Here is a 16,450-nt window from a genome sequence, read left to right on the forward strand (position 1 = left end):
TAACGTCAGGGAAAAGGAATTCACAGAGGAGGGCAGTGCAGCTTTGTGGTTCTCGTGTGGCGAAAGGGCACCTTGTATTTAAACTTTCAAGGGAAATGATATTGATCAATAGCGAATTCAGAAAACAAAAAATCGATGCATTTCTTTTCATGCTGGGTTAAAGAAGGAAAGTTTCATGACAAGAACTGTTGTGCTCTAACAGAATCACTTGGCAAATTTAAAAACATCTTCTAACATTTTCCAAAACCAATAAATGTGAGTCCTTCCAAAAAGTCAATCAAAAGTTATTAAAAGTACAAAAAATATTTATTAGGACATAATGAATGGAGGCATAACGTGTTTCATGCCTATTGGGGCACTTACACATATCACATATGAACAAGTGCCCCAATATGCATGTAACGCGTTTTTTGTACTTTTAATTGCTTTTGATTGACTTTTTGAAGGATTGGCATTTATTGGTTTTCTGATGGATAGGCACCCATGGACTGGGATGAATTGTGAGTATATCCTCCTCTCTATATTTCACTTTGTATATATATATATACTATTGATATCCTGTTTACTGTGATAGTGCCTATATTGGCTTATGACAACTATCTTTTTTGTTATTTTCCATAATTAGCTTATGTATAGTATATGCATTTACGGTATATGTTCTTAAAAGAAAAGAGACTTCTTTAGTAAATGTATAGAGGGTGTATAGAGGTTCTCCATTTAAGAGAAAGGAATAGAAATGGTACAGATCATAAGTGACTCTGACGTGTGTAGATCCTTTTTTGTTATCACTCTTTGCATGTTAGCTATTTGTTCCACCTTTACATTGGTTTTTTTTCTGTTGTGTTATTACTTTTTTTATTTAAAGTTTGTGTTAAGTTTTCCTAACACAATTATCCTTGGTTTCTGACTGAGTAGGGCAGGGCTTTGGAAAAAGAAATTCTGATATATGTAGTTGGTTCTGAATCCTGATGCACATTGAGGGGGTTATTTATTAAAGTCAGAATGCCAAAAACTCAAAAAATCAAGTTTTTTTTAAATAAAAAAATAAGAATTTTTAGTGAAAAAAACCTCACATTTTTTGTAATTTATTATAAGCTAAGGATGGAAAAAGTCAGAATTCAAAAATCCAGCATCTCAGACCTGCCGAGGTTGTATATAAGTCAATGGGAGAAGTTCCAAAGATATCCTGATCTGCGCTGGGTTTCATGCAAAAATCCGAAGATTTCATGGTTTTCGGATGGAAAAATGTGTACGATTTGAATTTACATACAATTTTTTAAAAAAAATTGAGTTTTTTCCTGCACTGGAACTTTTCAGGAAAATTTATTGATAACTAAGGGGAAACAACCCACGCAGATTTGGTCTGAATATATTTCAGAACATAATGAGATAAATTCAGGCGGGCAAGGACTGAGAGAGAAATGACAATGTAAAAGGAATGGTTGCTGTTGTCCTGCTGACACCTGTCAATATCAATATTGATTCTTTAAAGTCATCAAAAACATTTCCCCTCCCCTCAATCAACCCTAAGCATGGGTCGGTCTAAGGGTATAACCTTACTTGTTGGTGCTGTATAATTATAAATGGCGAATTAAGACTAGTAAAGTCATATCAGATTAATAAAATGGGGCCACTAATTTAAGGCTTTATATATTTCAGTCGACCCTTGCTCCCTGTCTCATGACACTGCTACTAAAGCCACATTAGAATGCATGGTCTGGTTCCTAGTATAAAAGAGGACATTACTGAAATACAGAAACTCCAGAAAAGAGTGACTAAGGGGATAATGGGTGTGGAAGGTCTCCGTTATAGGAAAAGGCTGGGGTCCAAAGAGTTGATATGATCACTATGTATAAATATATACCAGGACCATACGGTAGACTTTCTGGTGCCTTATTATACAGTAGAAATGTTCATAGTATAAAAGGGCATCCCTGGAGAAGATCTGATTTTAAGGTGCCAAAGTTTTTTTTTTTTAAAGACCTGTGAAGCTGTGGAATTCTCTCCCTAGAATCTTTGTAATAATGGATATGTTAGATAATTTGATATCTTTTTAGTAATTTAGCATAATACATGGCTAAATGTATATAGGGATAATTCCCCCTACTTCTTAGCAACTCCCAGTTTTGTAGGAGGGAGGATTGGTCTAGGGATTTAGTGACAAGTTCCTGTCTATAGGTTAGATCAGCGATCCCCAACCAGTGGTTCATGAACAACATGGTACTCACCAACCTCTTGGATGTTGCTCCCAGTGGCCTCAAATCAGATACTTATTTTTGAATTCCAGGCTTTGAGGCAAGTTTTGGTTGTATAAAAACCAGGTGTACTGCCAAACAGAATCTCCTGTAGGCTGACAGTCCTCATAGGGTCTACCTTATTTGGAACTATTGCTTCCCGACTCTTTGTATGTTGCTCACGGGTAAAAAAGGTTGGCAACCCCCAAGTTAGATAATAGGAGGGAGCACGTGTCTCTTTCTCTTTGGTCTCCATCAATTTTTTTGGAACCAAGGAACCATTATATCCCATTTCAGATGGGTATTTTTATGACTTTATGATGAAAATTTGCCAAAATGCATTAAAGTCATGGGCAATTTCTCCTGTTTTGCTTCGCTGAACAAATTCGTGAATTTCCCGCACAATATGTGAAACTGTGAAAAATTGTGAAATCGGAAAGTTCACCAAAAATCATGAAATTCAAACATTTTCACGGAAAAAATATGCAATCCGAACAGTTTCACTAAAAAAAATCGAGCAATTCGAACGTTTTCACAAAAAAATCGAGCAATTTGAAAGTTTTCACAAAAAAATAGTGAAAATCAGAAATTCGTGGAAATTCGCCGCAAATTCGCGCCAGGCGAATTTATTCGGCCGTCACTAATTAAAGTCTATGGGTGTCAACATATTTTTTAGCGCATGACAAGTTATTTTTGACATACAACATTTTTTTCTCCCAAAAAATGGGGGTCATTTTCACTGCAAAACTTGGTGAAAAATGTCACTCATCACTAGGCCCCGTGTGAGTTATGTAGGAACTGTCTGAGCAAAAGCTTAAACACTATTTTCTAGTCTGTTATTCTGTTACTTTTTGAACAATCTTTTCAGACCCCTGTTTAATATTATTATTGGAAAGCATTAAATATTAGCAATATATCATGAAATGATGATGAGGATGATGGTTGCCATGTCTAATTTACACCAATATTTACCCACAAATATCCATTATATGCAATAGCAAGAAGGAAAGTGCAGTACAGATTTCATTCTCTGCACATTTTTTACAGATAAAAATAAGATGCTGACCGGCTGGTACAGCGTAAATATGAAAATGGGATACAATCATGTAGGACGTTTATCTTCTGAGCGCTTTATAGGCCAGGCAATTTGAGAAGATTAGTGTCTGGAGAAACGTATGACTTTACATATAGGAAGAGGTGGGAGATCGGCTTTGATGTGTAAATCCTGGAAAGTCGGATTAACTTTCCTGAACCCCCAAGGCCAGGGCCATCTAGTTAAGTTCTTACAAGTAAGAACAATTTTATTCTTTTTTTTTTAAGGGGTATTATCCTAGTTTTAAAGATGTGCCAGAAATGCAGTGATTGCTTCATATACCCGTTTCACAAATAAGCTTTTCTTTTTTTTTCCATTTAAAGTTTCAAGATATTAAAGGACCACAAAGCCTCATTCACCGTGGGATGACAGTATTCCAGGCACCACCTCTTCTATAAGGACCATCAGCCCAGGGAAAAAACTAACATATTCGTCCATCCCCCCAATGAATTGGGCTGTTCTTGCCCTTTAAATCATTTCTTATTGTGCTCATCGGCCTCACTGTTTGGCAAATGGGCCACATCACTGATTTGTATAGGAATTACTGTCTTTTCAACAAATACATCCTGACATTTCCACATGCTGCAAGAAACTGCTCTTGTTGCCAGTCATAAGTGATCTGTAAGCAGCCGGGATAATGTTAAGGGAGCACGTAAATGTGAAATTAAATAGAAATTTTTATAAAGCCCACCTACTACAACTTTAAAGTGACATCACAGTGTCAGCTGTAGATTCTTCTCTTTTGGGGTTCCCAAAATATCAGGCACCTATAATCCTGGGCGGAAGGTGATTTTTTTCTTTGGGGAGGCTCCTTAACCTCAGTAAAGTTTTTTTTTAATTATTATTTTCCTGTGAGGTGGAGTAAAAGGCTGAAAGGAATTCAAATGAAAGAAGTAAAGAAATGAAGTACCCGCATGCTGGCCCTTGCACACATAACCTGGGGGCTTTTAAATATTCATTGCCGCATGCACAGCTTGATTGGAAAGGAAGTAGGGTTGCCACCTTTTAGGCGGGGTTGTGATGTGGAGGGGGCTGGGCAGTGACACTGAGGAGGTGGGCAGTGATGTCGGGGGCGGGGCTACGACACATCGGTTATCGATTGGTCGATCGCCTTGTCAATCAAAGGGAATCCTGCCAGGTTTTCCTAATTTTGAAAACTGGGCAGGCAGTTTTGACCTGGGCAGGCCTTCAAAATACCAGGCTGTATGGGTCAAAATACCGGACAGGTGGCAACCCTAAAAGCAAGTCAAAGAGCAAGAACTTCAGTCTCTTCCTTTCAAAGTGTAAGTCCCGGTCCTGCCACTAGGGGATTGGCTAGGCTAGAGGAAGGCTCAAATTTCTTCATCCAGTTTAGCCAATCACATTGCAGCTGAACCAGGACTTAGAACTTGAGGGGAAAAACAAAATCAGAAGCTGCAGTTTTGACTGTGATCGCCAGCCCTTTTTTGGATTATTGGAGTTGCCCACTTGCAATGCAGCCACAGTCAGAATAAACCGTTAGTAAACTTTTTTTTATCAGGCAGGTTCAGGTCTTTATGAAAATCTGGCCATGGCTATAATCCCTATTTCTGTAGGGAAATGAGAGCAGACAGTAACTCTTCCAACACTTTCCCCTTGTCTCTGTCCCAATGTATTAAGCAGCTATCTAGTGCCACCAATTCATATCTGTGCCAGGAAATGGAGCAACGCTTGCAGTAACCCTTATCAGAAAGCAGTTAAATTAATACTCATGTAACTACAATGCCTCACATATAATTACGTATTGATCCTCAGTAATTCCTCTGTGCAAGATAAATTTAGCCTTGTAATGATTATACAATAGACAACTTCCAGTGTTCAAACTAAACCCTCTGGGGTGAATTTACTAGTGAAAAATACAGATATGTCCTTTCCACCACTAACACATGGAATTTGCGCTAGTTTCCGCTTCGCTCACTTCACAACGATATTTCACTAAAATCCGAAGTTGCATCTAGGGCGCCGAACGCTGGGGAAGTTGCGCTAGTGTTGGCTAATTTGCATACGACGGGAACTTAAAGTTGAATGGACGTATATGTTGTAGCAAATACATTACACTACACAAGCCCGGGAAACCTTAATAAAATAAAATAAAGTTGTTATATTGCCCTACACATGAGCCCAGTGTATAGTTTATGTGCCATATGTTAGGAAACGTAGGGGGGAAGCTGGGTACCCCAGAAAAAAATCACAATCTTTTGCAGCCTATCACCCTGAAAAATGAAAAGTCGCCATCGTTTTTTCTGGGTTCAATGTTCAACTATTTTTTGAGGAAGTCCTATCTCCTCTATTGCACTTCGCCTGGTCTAAGGTGGCAAGGGCAAGTCTGGCGCAAGAGGTAACGTTCAGTAAAATCCGCATCTTAGTGAATTTGCGTAGTTACGTCCATTCGCCAGAGCGCAACTTCGCCAGGTGGAAGGAAACAAATTACCGCTAGAGTCTCCTTCACTAGTGAAGTTACGCCTGTGCCGTTAGTTAAACAGCGAAGTAACGAAATAATCCCACACTGGCGAATTTTCGCTAACGTTCGTCACTTCACCCTTTAGTAAATCCGCCCCTAAGCCAAAAGTAAAGTCCTGGTAAACTTCCATAGGCCTGATGTTATGAAGTTCATCTTGGTAAATGTCAACACTTGCAGTCCTCCCGTAGAAAAAAAATATTTTAAACTCTGGAGTCAATAACTTTTATTGCAAGAAGTGGGAAAGGTTCTTATAACCATAAAAAATGGTTAAGTTAAGTTTTTTTCAGAATAGAAGACAATTAGTATTTGGCACGTATTAGAAAATGATATTTTGTTTGCTGGAATGTTAAGAAATACAGGCTTGTGGGTTCATATTGGGACACAAACTGCATAAAGGACAAACTGTACTTTCACAAAAGTTCTACATAAGATTGCAGATTAAAATCCAGGCACAGGTGCAATAAGACATCAGAACTGATTTAGAAGCTTCTTCAATGGGCTATAATGGAAGGCAAGGCAATATTTAAGATTTGCGAGGCTCAGTGTTACGTAAAGATTTAGTTAAGAAGCAGGGCAAAAAGCCAGAAGATACTGAATATGCCAAGAACTGGTGTGATAAAAGTTTTACGGTGGCATTCGAGCTGCACTCTTCCGATCCGAGCAGATAATAGTTATAATTTCTACCTTGGACAGCCTTCTAGTGCCCTTCCCTGCATACAAATTAAACCAAGCGAGTCTTTTTAAATGCTTTTATTGAAATTGGAAGTATAATGGTAGAAGGACAAGTGGTTACTGGTTGCTTTGTCTTGGTCATAGAATTTAGGAGCCTTCATTATATGAGATTGAAACTAACCCCTATATAATAATGCGGTCATAAGAAGGATCTTAAATCCAGAGACAGGCGCATACAAGGAACCACTCAGGCCAACCTAAGTTTTATTGAGAGAACATTCCCAAAACAGCTGGCCGCGTTTTATGCAAAAAGCCTTGTTCGAAACGCATCAGGCTTTCAGGAATGTTCTGTGAATTAAGCATTTAGGGGGTTTTTTTTACCTTCACTTTTGGCCTGAGTGGGTCTTTGGAAGTGTCAATGTGAGATTTGGCCTCTGGGTTTCAACATGATAAAAGTTACTTTCACTTATAACCTAGTCGTTTTCTCTTTTTGTGCTTTTCTTCTTTCTTTGTGACACACAGTACAATAAGAAAGAACTTTCTAAAAAAAAAATAGGTAGGGTTTAGAGCAGGGATCCCCAACCTTTTGAACTTGTGAGCAACATTCAGAAGTAAAAGGAGTTGGGGAGCAACACAAGCATGAAAAATGTTCTTGGGGTGGCAAATAAGTGCCGTGATTGGCCATTTGGTAGCCCTTATGTGGATAGTCAATCTACAGTGAGACTCTATTTGGCAGTGCACCTGGTTTTTATGAAACCAAAACTTGCCTCCAAGCCTGGAATTCAAAAATAAGCACCTGATTTGAGGCCACTGGGAGCAACATCCAAGGGGTTGGTGAGCAACATGTTGCTCACGAGCTACTGGTTGGGGATCACTGGTTTAGAGTATACAAGTATAGGATCTGTTATCCGAGAAACCTGTTATCCAGAAGCTCTGCATCCCTAGACTCCATTTTAATCAAATAATTTACATTTTTTAAAAATCTTTTCTCTGTAATAATAAAACAGTAACTTGTACTTGATCCCAACTAGGATATAATGAATCCTTATTCGAAGCAAATCATTCCTATTCAGTTGAATTCATGTTTAAAAGTTTTTTTTAGAAGACTTACAGTATGGAGATCTAAATTACGGAAAGACCCCTTATCCGGAAGACACCAAGTCCCGAACATGCTAAATAATAGGTCCCTTACCTGTAGCAGATATTTGGGATAGATGGACTTTAGCAATAGATGGATAGATGGGCTACAATGGACCTCAAACCAAACCCAAAGCTGAAGAAAGCTGGACCCTTGACCAATCAGTCTAGTTTGTGGTTAAAGCTCACGTAAAGCTGGCCATAGACGCAAAGAATCCTCGATTCGTATGATTTTCGGATCATGTGTGGAGAGTCCCGACATCTGTTGTGCCATCATGATCAGTTGTTCAGTCGATCGGACAGGTTAGAAAATTTCTGTCGGCTGCCGATAATATCTCTGCGTGTATTGCCGATCGGACAATCTTCAGTGGGAGACTGTCACTAGCTTTGTTGGACATAAATTTTGTACGATTACTGTCAGGGGAAGAACATCGGCTGTTCTTTTACTACTTTATTTGATCTGAATAGTTAGTGGCAGGTCGGGAGATGGGGAAGTCCGATCGTTCGAGGATTTGAACGATCAGATCTTTGCATCCATGGCCAGCTTAAGACGTCAACCAAAGCCGATGGATGCAAGTACCCCTAATAGTTTATGTGTTTGTTAAACCAGAGGTGAGCAAAACAACTCTGCAAAACAGAAGAACTTGATGTTTTAGTCCAGTGATCCCCAACCAGTAGCTCATGAGTAACATGTTGCTCTTCAACCCCTTGGATGTTGCTCCCAGTGGCCTCAAAGCAGGAGCTTATTTTTGAATTCCAGACTTGGAGGCAAGTTTTGATTGTATAAAAACCAGATGTACTGCCAAACAGAACCTCAATGTAGGTTGACAATCCACATAGGGGCTACAAAATGGCCAATCACAGCACTTATTTGGCACCCCAAGAACAGTTTTCATGCTTGTGTTGCTCCCCAACTCTTTTTTACTTGTCAATGTTGCTCACAGCTTCACAAGGTTGGGGATCCCTGTTTTAGTCTAATAGGTGGAAAGGGAAGCTGCTAAACATTTTGGATGTCCAATCAATGAATATCCAGATGTTAGATCTCAACATCACTCAATCAGGGGAGATTAGCATAAAGCTTTAGAAGAAGCCAAATATGTTGTTTTTGTGAGAATGGTGCTAGTTTAGAAAAAAAAGTAGGCTCTATGAGCTTCATGCAAGATTATAATAAATACTAAGTTGATACATTTGACATAAGTAATTTGTCATTTACTTCAATACAGTTTTTTATTGATAGAGTTCTATTGTAGAGTATGGTGGTGCTATTTTTCCTGTGCCCCCAGGTGTGCCTTGCTGCAGCTTGAGTTGGGTACATGTATTCTATTATACTTCAAGTGCCCTGCTCATGCTGCCACAAGGGACATATGGGGGCTCAGTAAAGATCGTGTGCATCATGTGATGTAGGAACTGAGAAGCATCAACCAACCCTACATCCCTTGTTTGCACTTAATAGGACAATTTGGGTACTCGCTCATTATGAGCTCCCTTCCAGTGTGGGGGGGCAGAGCACTTGCAAAAGGTGGTTTTGCAAAAACTGCTATTCTTTCCCCTCTCCAGACTATGTTTTTAGCCTGAAGGTTCACTGGTGGAATTTTTTTAGGTGCTAGTGCTCCATCTGATGCTACTAATCTTAGCTGGTATTTTTTCTAATGCAAGCCTGTCAAGTGTCAGTCAATGATTGTAATTGTCAGGCACTCGTACAGTGAATATGCCCACAACCTGCCCATCTGTGTGATATCATGGGGCAATTTAAGCTGCTGTTCCAGCCATTTCTTTGATTTTATAAGATTTTTATTAGATTTGGGTCCACCTATTTAACAGTGATATTCGTGCTTCATCCTGAAGGTAAAGCTCATATCAGGCAGAATATTAAAAACAAAATATTAAATACACGCCTAACCTTTAATACAATTAAAGTGAAAATAAATAAATTTTACACAAAATTCAAAAATTTAAAGTTACAACAATTCAAAAATATTACCGTTATTTCTCAAAATGTATACAGTTTCTTTGGCAAATGTTTGCTGTCTGTATTAAGGCAAATTCTGTCCAAAATCCCATTGACCTCATGGAGGGTCATGGTGCATTATACACTCTATAGATTGCAATGTTCAAAGCTTAGACTTAAAGGAACATTTTGGCCTTCGGGGCTGTTGGAATTTGCAGGAAGGAGCCCCAAGAGTTATCATTATCTTTTCTTCTCTTAGCAACATTTATTGGAGTGAGAATGTCTTTGCTATTGCAAGGTGTGCTCACAATGTAATACTCCTTAAGGGACTGAGCAAGGAGGGTTGTATTTATCAGAATTCCAAAACTGTTTCTCTTTCTTGCTGGCATTTATTTATTAAATATTTATTATGGGTTGAAAAGACCCTAGAGGTGCCTTTTATATTTCTGAATACAACATTCGAAAATGTTTTCTTGGTAGTTTTTGATAGAATTTTCCTTATTTTAAAAAAAAACATCTGAATAGTTTTGTTATTTAATTGTACAGTTATGACCCCATCTGTTATTTATTTTCATATGTGTTTTGTATTCTCAAAATGTAACTGCTAGGGATTCCTTCTGTTTGAGTGACTGTTCCTTTGTACCATGTTTATTTACAGGGACATTATTACTTTCCACTGGTATCAGTCAAGTAGTCTCCAAGGGATACACCTTTATTTGGAATTTAGCTTAATGGTCATACTGTATATAAATAAGGAAATGACATTTTAAAGGTCTCATTTCCTTTACTCCTATCATCGGTCATTTTAATGGAACGTCTTCGACTGGATTTTCCATTTATTTAACATAATTTAAGTTTGGGGTTTACAGAAAAAACAAAAAAAGTGCAAATCTAGCCGAAAACTGTTATCGGTCATATTTATGATAACTGAAATGGTATTTCGATAAGGCTGTGTAAGATACAGCACATAAATAGGATCATCTGTCTTGTTTTTACTCAGCCAACACATACAGTATAATGTGGCATATTCAAATAGCCGCATATTAAATTGTACTTACACAAGCCTACTAAATGCGTAGAAACCAGAAAAGTTAGTATATCTGTGTAAATCTTATACAACTTTACTTACTACTAGACTTGAACTGCTAAGTTTCCCTACACTTTATTGGTCCTTAGAAGTTTTTTTTCGCTAGTAATTTTCTGAAAAACTTGTATTTTTAGAGGTTTTAGAGGTTTTTTGATTTTTTTTGGATCGTCCAGTGGTTTTTTTTCACTTATATTTGGATCTTTTAATGACTTTCATGGCTTTTGTGATTTTACAAAAATAGAGTTTAATCGTGGTTTTTAAAACCGCTAAAACCACAAGATTTTAATAATCTGCCCCTTACTTTCAAGATATCAGAAGGCATATTCAATTAGGAATAGCAAAAGGTTGCTGTCAACATAATAGAATTATTTGGGTTTGGCTTAGTATATACAATTCAAAAAAATATTTTGTTGGGTGTACAGAAAGGGGGTTATTTATTAATGTCAGAAAAACTAAAAAATTTTGAGACTTATTATACCCCGAGGATGCAAAAAGTCAGAATCTGAATATACTCCATCTTCAGCCTGGTCCTGTAGAAGTCATTGTCAGATGTCCTATTTGCAATTTGAAAATATTATTGTCTGTGCTGCATCTTGTACGATAATCCAAATATTTCGGGCTTTTCCTCCAATTTCATGAAAAATTCGGACTTTTTGGGCAATAAATCCAAAAAAGTTGCGGCTTTTCCTGATCTGATTTTTTGGCGTTTTTTTTTAATGATAAATAAAGACAAATCATGGATTCTAGTTTTGTCTGACTTTTCTTATTTAAAAAATCTGAAAATTTTGGATTTTGATAAATAACCCCTCAAAATGTTTTCGTTTTCCTTATTTCACCATTAACTTTTAATTTGTCTGAGCATTAATAATCAAGTTTTTATTTATATTTAGGAAATTTTTTTTATAAAGAGTCAAAATCTTGTAATTCTGTTTTCTGGCAAGTTGTTTATAATTATATAGTTACATATATCATGGCTGATCCATCAAAAATCTTTATGGATGACTCAGTTCCATTTGATTTATCATCTGAACTTTTTTATTTTTCAGGTAAACTTTGGACTTTTTATCAATATTGTTAGAGTTTTAGCTACAAAACTGAGGGAGACCAATGCAGGGAGGTGCGATACCCGTCAACAGTACAGGTAAGCTGCAAGTATTTTAAATTACCAGTAGAAATTATTGGAAACCTTACAGTAAGCCACATTGATACTGAACACCACTTTATCTCCAGTCATCAACAAGTCAGCCCCTTACTGGTCCAAACTATCCTATTTCTAATCAATATCTGATCAGGAATCATTTAGACAGAGTGGAAAACCCATTATCTGAGCTGTATAGTAGAGGAGCAACAAATAGAAGATCTAGTTCAGGGTTCAGCCAGATAGAACCAATTTTTACTGAATTTGGATCCTGCCCAGCTGAAGATGACAATTTTTGCCAAATGATTCAAGTTTTGGAGATTTTTCTCATATTTAAATATGCAGAGTATGAAGAGTTCATATTCTGTATGGTACTTAATAATTATTTGGTGGATGATTCCGTATATACATATAGGGGCACATTTACTAAGGGTTGAATATCGAGGGTTAATTAACCCTCGATATTCGACCATCAAAGTAAAATCCTTCAACTTCTAGCGGCAGATTTACTTATGGTCGAATATCGAGGGTTAATTAACCCTCGATAATCGGCTGTCGAAGTTAAATCCTTTGACTTTGAATATCGGAGTCGAAGGATTTAGCGCTATTCGTTATAACGATTTTTGTTCGTCCAAAAAAAGATAGCAAAGCCTATGGGGACCTTCCCCATAGGCTAACATTGACTTCGGTAGCTTTTAGGTGGCGAACTAGGGGGTCGAAGTTTTTTCTTAAAGAGACAGTACTTCGACTATCGAATAGTCGAACGATTTTTAGTTCGAATCGTTCAATTCGAAGTCTAAGTAGTAGTCGAAGGTCGAAGTAGCCCATTCGATGGTCGAAGTAGCCAAAAAAAAAAACATTCGAAATTCAAAGTTTTTTTTATTCTATTCCTTCACTCAAACTAAGTAAATGGGCCCCCTAATATCGAAGTCGAAGGATTTACCGCAAATACTTGGATCGAACGATCGAAGGAAAAATCCAAAAATAAGTTTGGTTGCTAGGGCAGCAGTCAGGAAAGTTTTTAAGAATTTACACATTTATCAATTCAGATCAATGTGGCACACTTTTGTTCACCTGGGCACCCCCGCATTTGCACCCACCCTTATATACTGTAAATCAGTCCTGTAAAAGCTGCAGCCCTGCTATACTGTATATTCAAGTTCTAAAATATAAACAGCATCAACGTCTTCACAGCTGGTGGCACGTGTTAATTTCTGGAAAATCCTATGTTCTTTCCACTACTGCTAATTTATTTCCCTAAGTGCGGAGAAATCAGCTAATTAGGTTGCACAGTTTGTATTGGACTGAAGCTTGCTCAATTCTAGGGGAAGTCTGGAACAGGAAAGGAGAATATAAGAGGAGGCTACTGAGAGGAGTGTAAAAGCATTCCCTTTATTCCTGTGCTAGGAAGAATAATGTGGGTGAGTCGGGACATCAGCTATGAGAGAAGAGAGAGGGATTCCAAATCATTTACAATGCAGTTCTGCATTCTGAGCTAGGCGCCTGGTTCTTCTGCAAATAGAACATTTTTGTCCTGTCCCTTAGGGTCAATATCATAATTTTCTTTCTATCAATCAATGTCATTTTCTTACTCCTCATTGGCTTTTATCTTGTTTTCTTCATAGGAAGCTGCTGAAATCTACTCTCGTCTTGATGCCTCTCTTTGGAGTCCACTATATAGTATTTATGGCCTTACCATACACCGAAGTGTCAGGGATCCTGTGGCAGGTTCAAATGCACTATGAAATGCTCTTCAACTCCTTCCAGGTATTGGGCTTTTTATATATATATATATATATAGTGAATGGTTCCTGTAAGATGGTTCCAATGTCAGATGTATATCTCCCCAAAATAAAAAAGATATCATACCTCCAAAGTGCCTGTTAAGCTGAGCCAGTTCTTATTAATGGATTGGGATAAACCAAAAGTGGACAGGATTAAGGGTGGATGAGGGTGTGATTTCGGTGGAAAACATGGTCTGCTAATGTCTTGATTTTCTCCCCAGGGTTTTGGAGAGGCATGTTGCAACATTTGGATAACACTGATTTTATTAAAAATTAAAAATAAATTAAAAAAAAATATATCCTGGTCTGGATCATTTTGTATTGCATCTTTTTGGAGACCCTAAAAGAAATGTTTAGAAATGTTTTGTTTATACAGGTCTGATGACCCTTAAATGTCAAATGTGTACAGTACCCCCCCATAGTGAGTGTGTGACTATTTGTTGAGGTCCCAATTGTTTTAAATGTGAATATTCGAATGCTCTGGTTGGCTGCTTGCCTTAGCCGTGTAAATGCAGCCATTCTCTGATTGACTATAGTTTTGTTGGACAAATAAAGATCCATTCGGCCCCCATATCTTAGGAAAAGCAAAAAGTTAATGTAACCGCGTGGAACGTAACAGTGGAGCAGTTATGATGAGACAGTCAATGACATTAACAAGCTAAATTGTATTAGGAAAAAATGTTATCTTTTATTTTATGTCAGAAACATAATTCTCTCATCACTTCTAAAGTCTAACGAGGTCTAAGAATACAACTCCCATGTGAAGGATCTCATTTTGTGCAACACGTTCTTTAAATCAGAAGCAAATTAACCACCCTGACATTCTGCCCTGTATCTGTGCGGTAATATATACAATTAACTGATATTTTACAGTTCAACATGAGTCTGCATTACTGAGCTGCTGATTAATATTGTTATCATTTTAGTGCTCCAGAGATCTGCCCGGTAGATTATCCTTCCTTATAAATATGTTAAGGGCTTTAATTATGAGAATATATATATATATACTACGGATGCACCAAATCGGATACACTACTTTGGATTCAGCCGAACCCCGAACCCTTCGTGAAAGATCCGGCCAAAAACCGAACCGAATCCAAACCCTAATTTGCATATGCAAATCGGGGGAGGAAAGAGAGCGCACATCGATTTTAAGGATTCGGATTCAGTTTGGCCAGGCACAAGGATTCATCTGAATCCTGCAGAAAAGTGCCGAATCCTTGCCCAATACCTAACCGAATCTTGGATTCAGTGCATCCCTAATATATACTGTTTCTTTATATATACATAATCAATATAGCCACATGATTTCATATAAAGAATATATACAGTATAGTGATGCTTTATACATTATATATATACATAATAAATACTGCTTATGTTGAACGTTTTTATCCGGCTCCATTTGGACTGCACTTAGCATTTTGCCTACAAGCTAAAAATAAATTACTTTTTTGCCGTTGTCTAATTCTTTAAGTTAAATAGTTACTAATTTTCTTTTAAAATGTTCCAAATTTGTTTTTGTAATATTTGAAATAAATGAATAAATATATCTTCAGATTTAATCAATCTCATATGATAGAAACCTATGGCAACATATTTCAAGATGAAAAAAGAATCCACAATTGCAAAGGCAAAGATGCAAATAAAAAAAGTCTTCATAAAGCTTCAAAATGGGTTAAAAAATTGAGAGAGAAAATTGTTGCAGAAATAGTCAATGATTGACAAAACATCAATGTTTCTCATGAAATAAGTTTTTAGCTGTGAGGGGGACAGACAAAATCTTGCTTCATATGTTGAAAAACAATAATCTTATATTACACTTGGAGGCTGATTTATCAACATTCTAATTAAGTATTTAAAGTATTTAGATAAATGTCAGATGTATGTAATGGTTCCAATGTCAGATGTATATCCTTTTGAACAGCTGGTGATTTTATTTCTAATGATGCCACTCCAGCATTGCCTGGGATCATTTCAATAATTATTGGTTGTGCCCGCATTTAAACCAAACACCTGCCTGCAGTTGGCTCTTTATAATAGGGCAGAATTACCTGTTCATTGCCGATGATACTTGAAGATAATAGAGATGCAACAAATCTGTAATTCCTGTATTTAGTTGAACGTTGAGTCCTCTGCAAAAGATTTGGATGGGTATCGTTCTGTACATTAATACATTTCTCTTGAGGAATACAGAGTCTTGATAGTACTTCTAAATTTATATTAGGTACTTCTATCATCATATGGGAATGAAAGAAAATGGCCCTTTTTGTCATCTAGAAAATTCTGCCTATATTTAATTTGAATTTTTACTTTCTTGCAGGGTTTTTTTGTGGCCATTATTTACTGCTTCTGCAATGGAGAGGTGGGTACATTTTCAGTCCCTTGTACATTAACTTCACCCCATCCTGTTTTTAAAATGTTATTTAATATTGGAGATTATGAAAAAGAGAGCAGTTTGGTAAATTTGGCAGATTGGTAACCCGTGGATTCCAATGGTGCACTGCTGAGAATTTTATATTTGTTTCTAAATTATTCTGAGCAAGAGTAGCTGCAGTAATATTATAGTATTATAGCTACTAGGAGAGCCCTATAATGTGCAAGCATTAGGCACAAGTGCCTTAGATCTCCTGGCGGTCTTTCTTTATGACATATAAAAACATTGCAACTCTGGGTGCTCCAGTCTATATGCCCATGTAATTAGAAAAAGGTGGTGGACCTTGTGTATTGTAGGTGAGATCATGGCACTGATTTGCTCTCCAGTGATATGTGTACTCTCCACTAATCTTCCCCTTTAAATTCCTATTTGAAACGTGCAGTTTACTTCTACAAGTAAGAAAATGAAAGTAAAGCTCTAGTTGGCAGCTACGGGTAACTA

At 37.2% G+C, this 16,450-nt stretch overlaps 1 protein-coding gene across 1 annotated transcript in view; it reads left to right on the plus strand.

Annotated features, from left to right (window-relative positions):
• pth1r.L (parathyroid hormone 1 receptor L homeolog) overlaps positions 1 to 16,450 on the plus strand; it is a 205,213-nt gene that overhangs the window by 186,138 nt on the left and 2,625 nt on the right. The window contains exons 10-12 of the mRNA XM_018267030.2: positions 11,697 to 11,791; positions 13,414 to 13,555; positions 15,896 to 15,937. Coding sequence (XP_018122519.1) covers positions 11,697 to 11,791; positions 13,414 to 13,555; positions 15,896 to 15,937 — 279 coding nt within the window. The remainder of the gene's footprint in view (positions 1 to 11,696; positions 11,792 to 13,413; positions 13,556 to 15,895; positions 15,938 to 16,450) is intronic.

This window comes from Xenopus laevis, chromosome 6L, assembly GCF_017654675.1.
Source record: "Xenopus laevis strain J_2021 chromosome 6L, Xenopus_laevis_v10.1, whole genome shotgun sequence".
Classification (NCBI taxonomy): domain Eukaryota; kingdom Metazoa; phylum Chordata; class Amphibia; order Anura; family Pipidae; genus Xenopus; species Xenopus laevis.